The sequence below is a fragment of the Heterocephalus glaber genome, unplaced genomic scaffold (assembly GCF_053883595.1).
Source record: "Heterocephalus glaber isolate CG9 unplaced genomic scaffold, H.glaber_assembly_v1.0 deba00001524, whole genome shotgun sequence".
Taxonomy (NCBI): Eukaryota; Metazoa; Chordata; class Mammalia; order Rodentia; family Bathyergidae; genus Heterocephalus; species Heterocephalus glaber.
The window spans coordinates 215,908-227,733 of NW_028258328.1; the positions used below are offsets into that span (position 1 = coordinate 215,908).

The following is an 11,826-nucleotide window of genomic DNA, read 5'->3' on the forward strand; positions in this document are numbered from 1 at the left end:
GCCTTGGCTGGCCCCTGGAGCCCTGTCACCAATGCCCAATGTGCCCACACAAGTTCCCTCTCGGAGCACAGAGACTGGGAATCCTGCTGCCCCAGGTGTCCTGCTGCCAGCTGTCCCCAAGGCCCTTGCCTCCTCCTCTAGGCAAAACACTGGGATTATGATGGACAGAATGGTTGTCATGGTGACTTTGTGAGCTACAGCTCCGCCCAGGGACCTGCATGTGGTCATGATGCTGACCATGATCCTGATGCTGTCAACAAGCAGGTCCCTGGGCAGAGCTGCGGGTCACAAAGTCACCATGTCAACCATTCCGTCCATCATAACCACAGGGCATTCTGCCCTGGGGTGGGGGGAGGGCCTTGGGGACAGTCCGTGTCTGGACACCGAGGGAAGCAGTGTCCCCAGTCACTGTGCTCTCAGAGGGAACTGGTGTGGGCCCACTGCGCATTGGTGACAGGGCTCCAGGGGCCTTGGTCCCTGGGCACAGAGGAGGTGGCCACACAGGAGGCCCGAGGTGGCTGGTGTTCGGCCTCCCTGGGCTCTGGACAGGGTCCCATGAGCAAGGAGGTCACAGAGACCGGCAGCAAAATGGGGAGGCACAGCCCCTGTGTGCCCTGCTCTGTGCTCTTCCTTGTGCTCCTACTGCTGCTATGTGTGTGGCTTTCCAGAGCCCAGAGCTTCCAGGACCCTGGCTCAGGCTGGAGAGCTTCCCACTCCTATTACCCGAACTCTATCCATTTCCTCAGCTACGGACACCCACAGGCCAGGCAGAGTGGGAACCAAGATGAGGACGTTCTGCAGTACTGTGATGGCGCTTTTGATGTCTACTACCTCCTTGACTCGTGAGTGCTCTTCTTACCTCGGCCTGGGTGGGCCCAGCTGTCTGTCCCCTAGGTCACTGTAGGAGGATGTGGTATGAGGGGTTATGAGCCTTTGCCAGAAGAGAAGCAGGGCCAGTGTGCTGTAAGAGAGGAGAATCCAGCCTCTGTGCCTTCCTGATTCCTGGAGGGGGACTAAGGACCCAGCAAGGTGGTAGTCTTTTGCATCCAGCTGAACATCCAAGCCTTTATTGGTCAGCTTCTCTTTGGAGTGAGTTAAAGAAAATAAGTGAGTCCCTTGTGTGCCAGAATTCTGTCCAGGTGATCTCTGAGAGCCATTACGGGAGCCATCGGTGCAATGCCCTATGATTCCAACCTGGGAGTCCAAGCAGGACCAGAGTATGAGGAGAGGGTCGGGCAAGAGGGGGAAGCCAAATAGGGGTCCCTGAGACAAAGGCTTCTGTCAGAGGAGGGATGGGTCACATCTGTGATTCCTAAAAGACTGGCAGCCTTGGGGAGGATCAGTTGGAAGGGGAAGGATGAGACTGGGTGGCATTACAAAGAGGAAGGGTCCTAGGCGGCCTGGGGAAGGCAGGAGGGAGCCTGGGACAGGTGTGTGCACAGCAGAGGTGGCACCCACAGGCTGGAGCTGGCAGAGGAAGGAGGGAGAGTGAGGGGGGAGCAGAGGAGCTGATGTCCATCCTCCTGACCCCAGCTCTGGGCAGTGTCACCTTGCTGCAGGGGACAGGGGCTGCAGCCCTCCCCGGGCATCAGGACTGTGGCAGCTGCTGGAACACACAAACCAGGGTCGCTGTACTCTGGAAACAGAGAAGCCTGCGTGCCTCTGCCCTGAAGGGGTGTCAGCAGAGTTTAGATGGGAAGCGGGCAAATCTGCCTCTGACTGTCTCCTGAAAAGCAAAGAAAGGGCTGGATTGAGAGGCTGCAGTTCGGATCTTTCCTGCATCCCCTCCCCTATCCTCTGCTGTCCACAAGGGTCTGTGGAAATAGTTGTTCACTGTATTTAGGGAATGACGATAAGAAAAATGTCTATACATGTACAGGGCCCATGCAATTTTAAAAATATTTTCAGTCCATCTTTAGGTGAATGGGTAGATGGAAAAGCTGGAGATATGGAAGGCAATGGTACTGTGTCCTGGGCACCAAGGTTTCCATGAGGACGGCTCACATCCACCAGGTCTACTCTCTTGGTTTGCAGACTTCCTCCTTGTCTCTACCTTTCAACTATTTCATTATGACGTGTCTTGGTGTAGGCTTCTTCGCTTTATCCTACGTGGATGGATTGGATTTGCAGATGAGTATCAGTCGTGAAATTTGGGATGTGTTTGGCCAGTATTTCTTCAAGAAATGTCTCTACTCCTTTCTCTCTATTTCTGAGACTCTTACATTGTCTATAGTGGTCTGCCTGGTGGTACCCCACAGATCCCTTAAATATCCATCACTTTTCTTCTCTCTTTCTTTTTTTTTTTTGTATTAAATTCTTTTATTGGTACATTGTAGGTATCCAACACAATTACATTTCTCATTGGGAATTGTACCTTTATATAATGCATCTTGGTTCTTATTTTTTCCCCATTCCTAGCCCTCCCTTCACGCCCTCCACCCTTCCCTATTTACAAAGACTTTATTTTCATTTTTTCCATTTCTCATCAGTTTTTCCTTTCCCTTCTTTCCTTTCCCCTGTGCCTCCCACTACCCCTACCCCTTTGGACCTTTTCTTCCTATTTTACATTATCGATTATTCATTCTAATAATTGGTACATTTTAGGTATACAATATAATGACATTCATCATTGGAAATTTGCACCTTTACATAGTCTCTCTTGGTTCTTGTTTTTCACCTTTGCCCAGCCCTCCCTTCAACCCCTCCAGCCCTCCCTATTTACAAAGATTTTGTTCCTATTTTTCCATTTTCTCATATTAATCCCATTCCCTTCTATCCTTTCCCTTAGCCCTCCCACTTCCTTCCCCTTTGGGACAACGGCTCAGAAGCCCCTACCTCTGGGCCGGGAACAGTGGGACTCAGTACCTTGGTCTGGTGGTCTGGTGTCCTCTGCGCCTTGGTAATGTGGAATCAGGTGGCTGCCTGTCTGCAGTGGGGTGATCCGGTGTCTTCCGCGTGACTCAGGACCTCGGTAGGGTGTGCGCAGACCTGCCTGTCTGCAGCGGGCTGATTCGGCGTCTTCCGCATGACTCTTCTCTCTTTCATTTTCATTTCCTTGAAATACGTGCTTTAAATTATACTGTACTATAATTCAATTGGCTTATTCTTTCTTTTGCTGTTCAACTGTTCAGATTTAGAGCTGAACAGCTCCACAAAATAAATGAATATTTATACTGAAAAAAATTATATCATCCATCTATGAGGCACTTCATCACCAGCATTTCTGTTTGGTTCCTTCTTAATGTTCTCACTCTTTGTTGTTATCCTGACTTCCTTTAATTTTTTTGTCTTTGTTTTCCTTCAGTCTTTAAGCATAATTAAGACAGTTGTTTTGAATCAATATGTAGTAAATCTAAAGATTTGACATCCTTTGGAGTGGTTTTTGTTGATTAATATAGTTCCTTTGAGTGAGGTGTGCATTCCTATTACCTTGTATGCCTTGTGGAGTTTTTATTTATTCTTTTTTTGACAATTAGGTGTTTGAACATTCTTATATTGTAACTTTAGAAATCAAATCCCAGCATGCTTTGGCGGGGGGGCGGGTAGATGTCTGTATTCATTCATGTATTTTGAGACTTTTCCAAACTATTTTTGCAAAGACTTCCTAGCTATATCTGATTACTGAGTTGGTGGCCCTTCAGCTCATATTCAGGTAATATCGTGACAGATTTCGCTGAATTCTGGAAGCTCAAACAAAAGTACAAACACCATAAAAATTAGGCAGAGAAAACATCCACCAGCCTGTCTTTACAGTTGGTTTGTGCTGAGGTACAGCTTTGTAACTTAGCTGAGGTTGTTCTGCATCTAAAGATCAACCTGAGTCAAAAGCCTATGTTTGGATTTCTCTAAACACAATCCTTGCTCCTGTACAAGTGTGAACCTCAAAACTCTGGACACATTGCTGGCTGTGAGCATCCTAACTCCCAGTCTCCCTCCCCTTGCCTTTGATGACCTAGTGTAGGTCCCCACAGAAAATAGGCTACTCCAGGTGTCTATAGAATTGTCCAGTTTCCTCACTCATGTTCTGACTTCTGTGAAACAGAATCAGCAGCAAATCCTTCAGATGTCCCCTAGGCAGGTGAAAACGAAAGCTCACAAGTAAAGCATGTGTGTCCCCCTGTGGTTGTGGAGAACCACTTGGCCTGGACCATGCTGGGAAGCGGGTAAGGGAAGGGTTCCACAGAACACCTCACACTTTTCCACCCTTTAGAAAGGGGGCTTTTTTAACAGTGGCACGTTTGCTCCATTTCCATAAAGCACTGATGGGCATTTTGCAGAGCTCCTGCAAGATGAGCACACAAGCATTTCACTTATTTTGTAAGTTTCTGTAGGAGAACAAGGGCCCAAAGCATACTTGGCTGTTTATTCTAACATCCCTCCATGATACTAACTTTTACCTAGAATTCCATTTTTCCCATTTGTCAAGGAATGGTTTGAAGAAAAATTTAAATGCCAAATAGTAGAAAGAAACTCACAAAAAACTGAGAGCTCCTTCCCAACCACTCTCTGTGTCTGAACCCAATAGCCAAACATAGCTCCATGCAAATCTCTAGTTTTCTTTGACAATGTACAGATGTTCGTGATAACGTGTTTGTAACAACTGTCTTCTGCTGCTTTGAGATTTACCCATTGTTCATCAACTTCTTTTTATGGTGAAATTTTCTCAGCTTCTACTCCCCTATACGATTTGATCTCACATCCTTTCATCTTCTCAACCTGGTGCTGTCACAATGATGTTTCAATCAGATTTTATCAGAAGTGGAAGCCTATGAGGAGGTGGGCCCTCCCCAAGGCACCTACTTCCTGGGCACCTGACTGTGCCTGTGTCCTTTCCTCTGCCCACGAGCACTTGCTTTCTCCTGTGTCCTACAATCCAAGCCCTCTTTCAAAATCCTCACTCCTAGGACTCCCCAGGAGCAGGTGCCATAAGCAGGTGAAGAGTGATGAGAGGGAAAGCAAAGAGTGTGAGGATTAGGGAAATGAGGGGACTTGCTTCTTAATCTTGGAGTTGCTGAGGGCAAAGCCTGCATCCTGGAAAAGTCTTAGGGTCTGGTGTTTGCTTACACAGCAACTGTCAGACAGCAGTGTCACTCACATATGCCAAATACAGTGGACAGTGCATGGGGTATGAAGAAAGACCTGGCTATAGATTTATCCCGGGTATGGACATTGTGACAAATAGCCTGAAAAGAGCTCATTTTCCTCAATCATGAACTGGGAATAAGCAGACATCACAGGGTGGATCTGGAGGGAAAATGACCTCTACGTGCCTGGGACACATGTGCTCCCTGTCTGTTACCAGGAGATTGTTAGGATGATTTAGTTCTTCATTTCCTCCTGGTGTCTACACTGATTTAGACCCAGCCTAGCAGAGTAGATGGAACAGGAGGAGGTGGCTCTTGGAGTGTGACAGTCAGCACACATTTGTGTGACCTTCGGGGGTCCCACTTGTGGGCATGATCATCTCTGGAGGGGAGAAGGTGGCCTCCTGGTGGGTGCCTCTCACCCACTCACCATGGAGCCCTGAGTATCACAGGTCCCTCCGCACCAGGCGCAGTTCTCTTCTGCCCCCTGATGCTTCACCGGCAGAGCTGTGGGGACCCAGAGACCTTTGCCAGGGACATAGGGCAGATGTGACTGGTTCCCACTGGACAGGAGTCACGAGGCCCCAGGCTCCTCCTGCTCCTCACTCTCCATCTGGGGACAGAGTGGGACACAATGGAGCAGGATGCTGGAGTGGGGATGGGAAGAGCCTGCAGCCATCCCTGCTGGTCCACAGTGTGGGCACCAGGGCAGCAGTGGCCAGCCTGTTCCCTTTCCCTGGCAGTGTCTGCTAGAAAAGGCCTCTTGGGCCTGCAGGGGCTGGACTACAGGCTGGTGACAAAACCAATGTCGCACAGTCTGGGGTGCTGGTCCCCCATGCTGAGGCCCAGGTTCCCATGGGAACATGTCCCCCAGCCTCCATGCTGCTGGGGAATGTGGAAAGGAAGAGGAATCTGGGGTGTGAGGAGGAGGTATGCAAGGCAGATACAGTCTACAAAAGGTTCCCGTTCCAAGGGCAGGTCTGACATCTGGAACCCAGGAGTCCAGCAGGGAAGCCACAGGCCACATCTGGTCACCTCTGGACCTGGTGATGGCTCTAAAAGGCTTCCAATGGCCATGGTGCCAAGGTCACTACCCACAGGGACCTGGGAAGGTCACATCATGGGCAAGTGATGGCAGAGAACCCACAAGTCAGAGGTGACCAGAGACTTCTTCCAGCATGTCCCCTTCTTCCAGTTGGTGTCACAGCCATCACCTAGTGTGACCAGCTGCACTGGTCGGCCACCAAGAGTCCCTTGTGCTGGGAGGCCCCTCAATCCCAGCAGATGGCCTGGTTGGCCAGCCTCTTCCCACTGGTGGCCCTGATGACAGTCACCTCCAGGATCCCCTACTGTGGTCAGAGGCATTGGGGTGGGAGCCAGTGTTAAGGATCCTGAAGAGAAGGGGCAAAGACAGAGGCCAGGTGTTCCTTGAAAGGGCACCTCATCCCTTAACTCCTGTATCTTCATTGCAGATCCCAACCCATGTTGACCTGGGCTACCTTGTCCTCATGTTTGGAAGATTTGGCGGAGAAATATGTAAAGTATGCTTCTCTGTGATGCAGGCTGCTTGAACATCCATTAGACTTGGTGGGGTCCCTTGGGTGGGGGCACAGAGCCCAGCATGACCAGGAAGGAAAGGGGACAGGGTGCACTGGTCCTCTGGGTCTCAGCTGTGTGCCTGCCCTGCCTGGGAACCTGGGCACCTGCAGGGACACCGTCTGCCCTCCAGACCCCCAGGTTGGGAAGGAAGTCAGGAGAGCAACTCAGTAGCTGACACCTGGACACAGGGTGCTCAGGGCCAAAGGAAAGGGACAGAGAGTGTGCCAGGAAGGTTAGAGGGGAAAACAAGGATTCCTAGAGGGAAGTGGTCCTGGGCAGCTTCCCAGAGGAGGTGGGAAGTGAACTTGACCTTGAAGGCTGGAGAAAAGTCAGGGTCACAGTAACCCTCAGGGTGCCCTCTAGTGGGTGGTCTGTTTAGGCTGAGGAGTGTGGGTAACTCAGGGGAGGGTTGGAGACAAATCCTCACAAGTTGCTTGGGGCCAATGTCACAAGGATTTATTGTTCCAGGCCAAGGAGGGCCTTGAATTCTTCCTCTGTGTCACAAGGAGCCATGGAAGATTCACAGGCAGGGGAGTGATATAGTGCTCCAGGAAAAAACCTGGCAACTGTAGGTGAACAGAGCCAGGAAGAAGAGCAGGAGCAGTGGTCAGCTCAGCCAAGAAGGCTGCAGCCACTTTGCCGAGGGTCAGAGGTCCTGGGCCAAGGGCAGTTGGTCAGTGGCAGGAAGGGGAGGCATTGTGAGGGAGTGGGATTTCCTGAGCTGGAAGGAGGGAGGAGGAAATGGAGGGAAAGAGGGATGGGGTTAGGATAGAAAGAAGGTGACTGTAGAAGACAGGCCAGGTGGGAGGGAGGCCCCATGAGGAATGAGGAGGCTCTGTCTCCTTTAGTGTGTGTGTGTGTGTGTGTGTGTGTGTATGTGGTTATAGCCTTGATATGAGTGTGCCTATGTACAACTGTATGTGTGCATGACGATATGTGTGACTATGTACATGTATGACGGTATGTGTGACTGTATGTGTGCTGTGAATGTATCAGTCTATGTGCATGTGAGTGTGAGTGGTAGCGTGAAAGTATGACTTTGAGTGTTGTAAATATGTGTGTACTGTATCTGTGTGTGAGTGTTGAGTGTGTGTGAATTTGCATTAGTGTGTTTTAGAATGTGTAGATCAGTGTGTGATTGAGTGAGTATAAGTGTGTGTTGGGGTGCTGGCCCAGAGGCTTGGTCATGAGGTCACCCTGACTCTCCCTGGGTCCCTGGGTCCCTACAGGGGACTGCAGCATTGCCTACTGAGGCTCTTTGCCCGTATCTGAAATGACCCTGGGCACAGAGCTGTGAGCAGCAGGGTCCGTGCTTCCCCTGGGGATGTGTCCTGGCGTCAAGTTCCCTGGCTTCTCACAGCCATGCTTCTCCCCAGCCCCAACCTGCGCATGTCCTTCATTGTGATTAACACAAGGTCAAGAATTGAAATGATGCTCACCTCAAATAGGTAGGTGTTGGTGGGACCCGGGAGGTGGGCCCCAGGGGAAGAGCTGGAGGTTTGTGCTGGGCAGCAAGGTCCTCTGGTGGGTCCCAGACAGGCAGCCCCAGGGGGCCCTGTGTCCTGGGCTCCTAAGGGTGCCACAGGGAGGGCTGTGGGGAAGGTGGCCTACATGTACACACAGGCTGAACACCAGAGGGGTTCTTGGGAGCTGCTGATGGGCTAGGCGGTGAGGGACCTAGCCCCTTAATGCAGTGAGGGACCTGACAGAGTGAAGAACGGAGGAGAGGAGGAGTGCTGTCTGGGGGCAGGGGAACTGCTGCCAAGAGCCTGGGATAAGGCAAGGGACAGAGAGGGGAGGGCGGGGGCTGGGCTGGGCAGGACCTGGCTGGGCCTCCCCTGGGCAGGGCTGGCTGTGTCTCCTCCTAGGCAGGGCCCAGGCAGAGATGCATCCAAGGCCCTCAGAGCTTGGCCCACAGCAGGTCTCTGCCCCAGGAGGAAGCCGCCCTCAGCGTCTTCACTCTAGGTGGCCTTGCTGTGCGGGCTCAGCCCTGTCACAGCCAATCAGCCTGAACACAGTCTTCCTTTTCTGTCCCAGTGCTGCCACCAGAGCTGGTGCTGCCTGCCCCGATCAATCCTGTCTCTAACAGCCCCTGACAGCTCTGTCCTGGCAGCCTGAGGACAGGGCTCGGCCGCCTCAGCAGCCTGCGGCCACGTCCCCACCTCAAGCCTTTAGGGTCAGGAACACTGAGGTTCTCAGCCCCGCTGCTCACGAAGCAGCCTGGCTCCTTCCTTTGGTGGCTAAGGGAGGGGCAGGTCAGGGTCTGTGCAGTGGAGACAGCACAGGACAGGCTGAGCTTGTGACCTGTGAACCAGCCTTCATTGCTGGAGGACAGAGCCTCAGCAGGATGTCCTTGGCTTCCAGTCAGCATCAGGCATGGGGGTCTCCCTGAAACCTCAGACTCAAACTGCATGTCCCTGGGTCCCACCCCACCCTTGCTGTAGCACCCCTGGGGAGGGGTCCCTGAGGGTGGGGTGCTTGAGACAGGATGAGCTCAGAGAAAGTCAGGTTCCTGAGGGACCTGCTCTCAGCCTCCCCACCACCCAGAGGGCTCAGAGGTCAGGGACAGAAAAGGACACAAACCTGGCAATGATCCAGCACAGAACTGGGTTGGGAGAGTTGCTCACGTTTCCCGTCCATGGCATTTCCACAGTTCACCCAGCCATAGGATGGCTTGAGGGCTGTTTCTTTCTGTCCACTTTCCTCACCTCCATCTTTTTGCCATGAATTTTTCAGAACGACAATCTTCCATCATCTTGTCCAGTTGGAGACCATTCCCAGTGGTGGGGAAATCTACCTGCAGAAGGCACTCAGACAGGTGGGGAGCCCACTTCCTGGAGTCCATGCTGGCCCTCACCTTAGAGCACTATCCCAGTCTACTGCTCTCTCTATGGTGTTTCTCTTTCCTTGCAGGCGAATTATCAGATTGCAAGAGCCAATTCCAGAGGTGAGCCCCTGCCTTCCTCCTCAGGTGGCTGCACCGAGCTGGCCGCCCTCCAGGGAGCTCTATGTGCAGACCCCATGGTTCCCCAGCCTGGCTCTGGGAGCCCATTGCTCCCCTTCCCATCCCAGTACTTTTCAGTGGGCAGAGCACCTGCCCCAGCATGGCTCTCACAGGACAGGAGGTCCCATGGGTCCACACAGGGCACTTGGTCACTCTGAGCTCCTGGACTTTCACTGGGCCCTGTGTGCAGAAGGAGAAGGCCGAGATCCCAAGCTGCCTGAGAACCACCATAAGGAGCCCACTCTCTCCCCAGGGCCAGACCTTCCTCCCCTTCTCCGTTCCTGTCTTCCATGGCCCACTTGCTCCTGGACCTGCATCTCCTACCACGAAAATGGCTGGCAGCTGTGGGCCAGAGTGGTGGGGCCCAGTGGGGACTGTGCTGGGGAAGAATGGGGTCCCCTGTCCAGGACCCCGCATGAGAGTGCTGAGCAGCTGGGCCGCTGTCCCAAGCAGAAACCTGCAGGTTGTAGCCAAAGCAGGCACTGGCACCACCCCTTCCTGGGCTGCTCTGCAGGACAGGCTGCTGCTTCCTGTGCCCAGAGATGGGCTGGGGCTGGTGGACACATGGCTGGGCTGTCCTCAGGGCAGAGGGTGTGCCTTCTGGGACCAGTAAGGGTTCAGGCTATCTGGTAGGGAGATGGCCCTGGGCAAGAGCCCCTTCTCATTCTGGGGTCTCTGGGTGGTGGGTGCTGGGGTAAGGGTTAAAGTGTGAGGAGCACCCACCTGCCTTCCGTGGGCAGTGCTGAGGCCTAGCAGTCTACGGTGGTCCTGGGTCCCCTGCTGGTCACTCTTGGACCTTACTCACCACCCCTCTTGTTTCTTGACAGGCAACAGGGTGTCTAGCATGATCATCGCTCTACTTACTGGACGACTGAAGCCAGATGTACTTAGCGAATCTGTGGTGGAGGTGAGTGGGCTTGTCCTCAGCGTTCTCTGTTCCATTCTGTGCCAAAAGCTCACCCAGTTCTTTCCCTCAGGCTCACAAGGCTCGGACCATGGGAGCGTACATTTACTGCATTGGTGTCAGCGAATACAACGTAGAACAGGTATTTTGGATCGGGTGACTGGGGGCCCTCTGCAGTCCCGCTGGTGACAGATCTCCAAGACAGCTCCTCAGGGCACCAGGAAATGTGGGCAGCAGGTGTGCCAGGCAGAAGGACAAAAATGGGTTTCAGTACACCGCACCACACTGAGTGGTGCAGAGCTTCCTATGTCCTGAGCCTGGGGTGCGTGCAGGCGCCCCCACGGCCCAAGGGCATGACACTGTGCCCTGGCTCTGGGGCCCTGGTGCATCGAGGAGTCCCTGCCTTGGGGGCCAAGCCAGTTCCTCTCTCTTATAGTTGACAGAAATTGCAGACAGCCCAGAACACGTGTTTGGCATACATGGGGTACCCAGGAACCTGCATGGAAGAGTTAACTACGTGCGTGAGTGGGCAGGGTGCGAGCAGGGGGACAGCGGCATCTCTTCAGGGCCTGAGGCTCACATTCCTGTCCCTTCTCCTGCTCTCCATCTCAGATTGGAACAAGGGCCTGTCTTGAACTCAGATCAGTGGAGCCTTCCCCTCTGTGCACAGGTGAGAGCTGAGGGGTGACAGCTATGGGCAGGGCGGTGCAGGGAGTTGTGTGCACAAGTAATGTGTGGTGTGTGTGGTCTGTGGGATGTGTGGTATATGTGATGTGTAATATATGGTGTGAGTACTGGGGTATGTTGGTGCTGTGTGGCTATGTTCCGTGTGTCCTTGATTGATGTATGGGTATGCATGATGTATGTGTGATATTTGATTTATATGTGTGTTTTATGTTATGTGTATGTGTTTTATGGTATGTTTCTGATGAGTGTGATGGTGTTTTCATTTTGACATGTGTTGTTTGTTGTTCTTGGTGGATGAACTATGTGTAGTACATGTAAAAGATACATGTTGTGTGTGGTAGGGTATATGGTTTGTATATTTGTGAGCGTATATGGTGTATATTAGGAGTATGGTAGATGGATGTTATATATGATATATGTATTGGTGGCGCAGTGTGTATGTGTCCATTGTGTGTTTGGAAAGTGTGTACATTATGTGTTGTGTTGGTTTATGAGGGGTGTTTTTGTGTGTTTATATGGTGTGTGTTAGGGGTACAATTTGTGTATGT

The 11,826-nt window shown here is 52.2% G+C and overlaps 1 protein-coding gene and 1 long non-coding RNA gene across 12 annotated transcripts in view; one reads left to right on the forward strand and one right to left on the reverse strand.

Annotated features, from left to right (window-relative positions):
• LOC147824918 (adhesion G protein-coupled receptor V1-like) overlaps positions 1-10,594 on the forward strand; it is a 33,045-nt gene extending 22,451 nt beyond the window's left edge. For 5 of the 11 annotated variants that reach the window (XM_087188187.1, XM_087188188.1, XM_087188185.1 and 2 more), the window contains 4 exons: positions 747-842; positions 6,557-9,501; positions 9,597-9,630; positions 10,515-10,594. In XM_087188187.1, coding sequence (XP_087044313.1) covers positions 747-842; positions 6,557-6,573 — 113 coding nt within the window. In that variant the 3' untranslated portion in view covers positions 6,574-9,501; positions 9,597-9,630; positions 10,515-10,594. The other 6 variants (XM_087188182.1, XM_087188179.1, XM_087188181.1 and 3 more) reach the window with 6 other exon arrangements.
• On the reverse strand, positions 574-6,557 carry LOC147824919 (uncharacterized). Its single transcript, XR_015441617.1, has 2 exons — positions 2,866-6,557; positions 574-1,726 (listed from the first exon to the last, which is right to left on the reverse strand). It is a non-coding gene; the product is annotated as an uncharacterized LOC147824919 (long non-coding RNA).
• Positions 10,595-11,826: the final 1,232 nt, after the last annotated feature.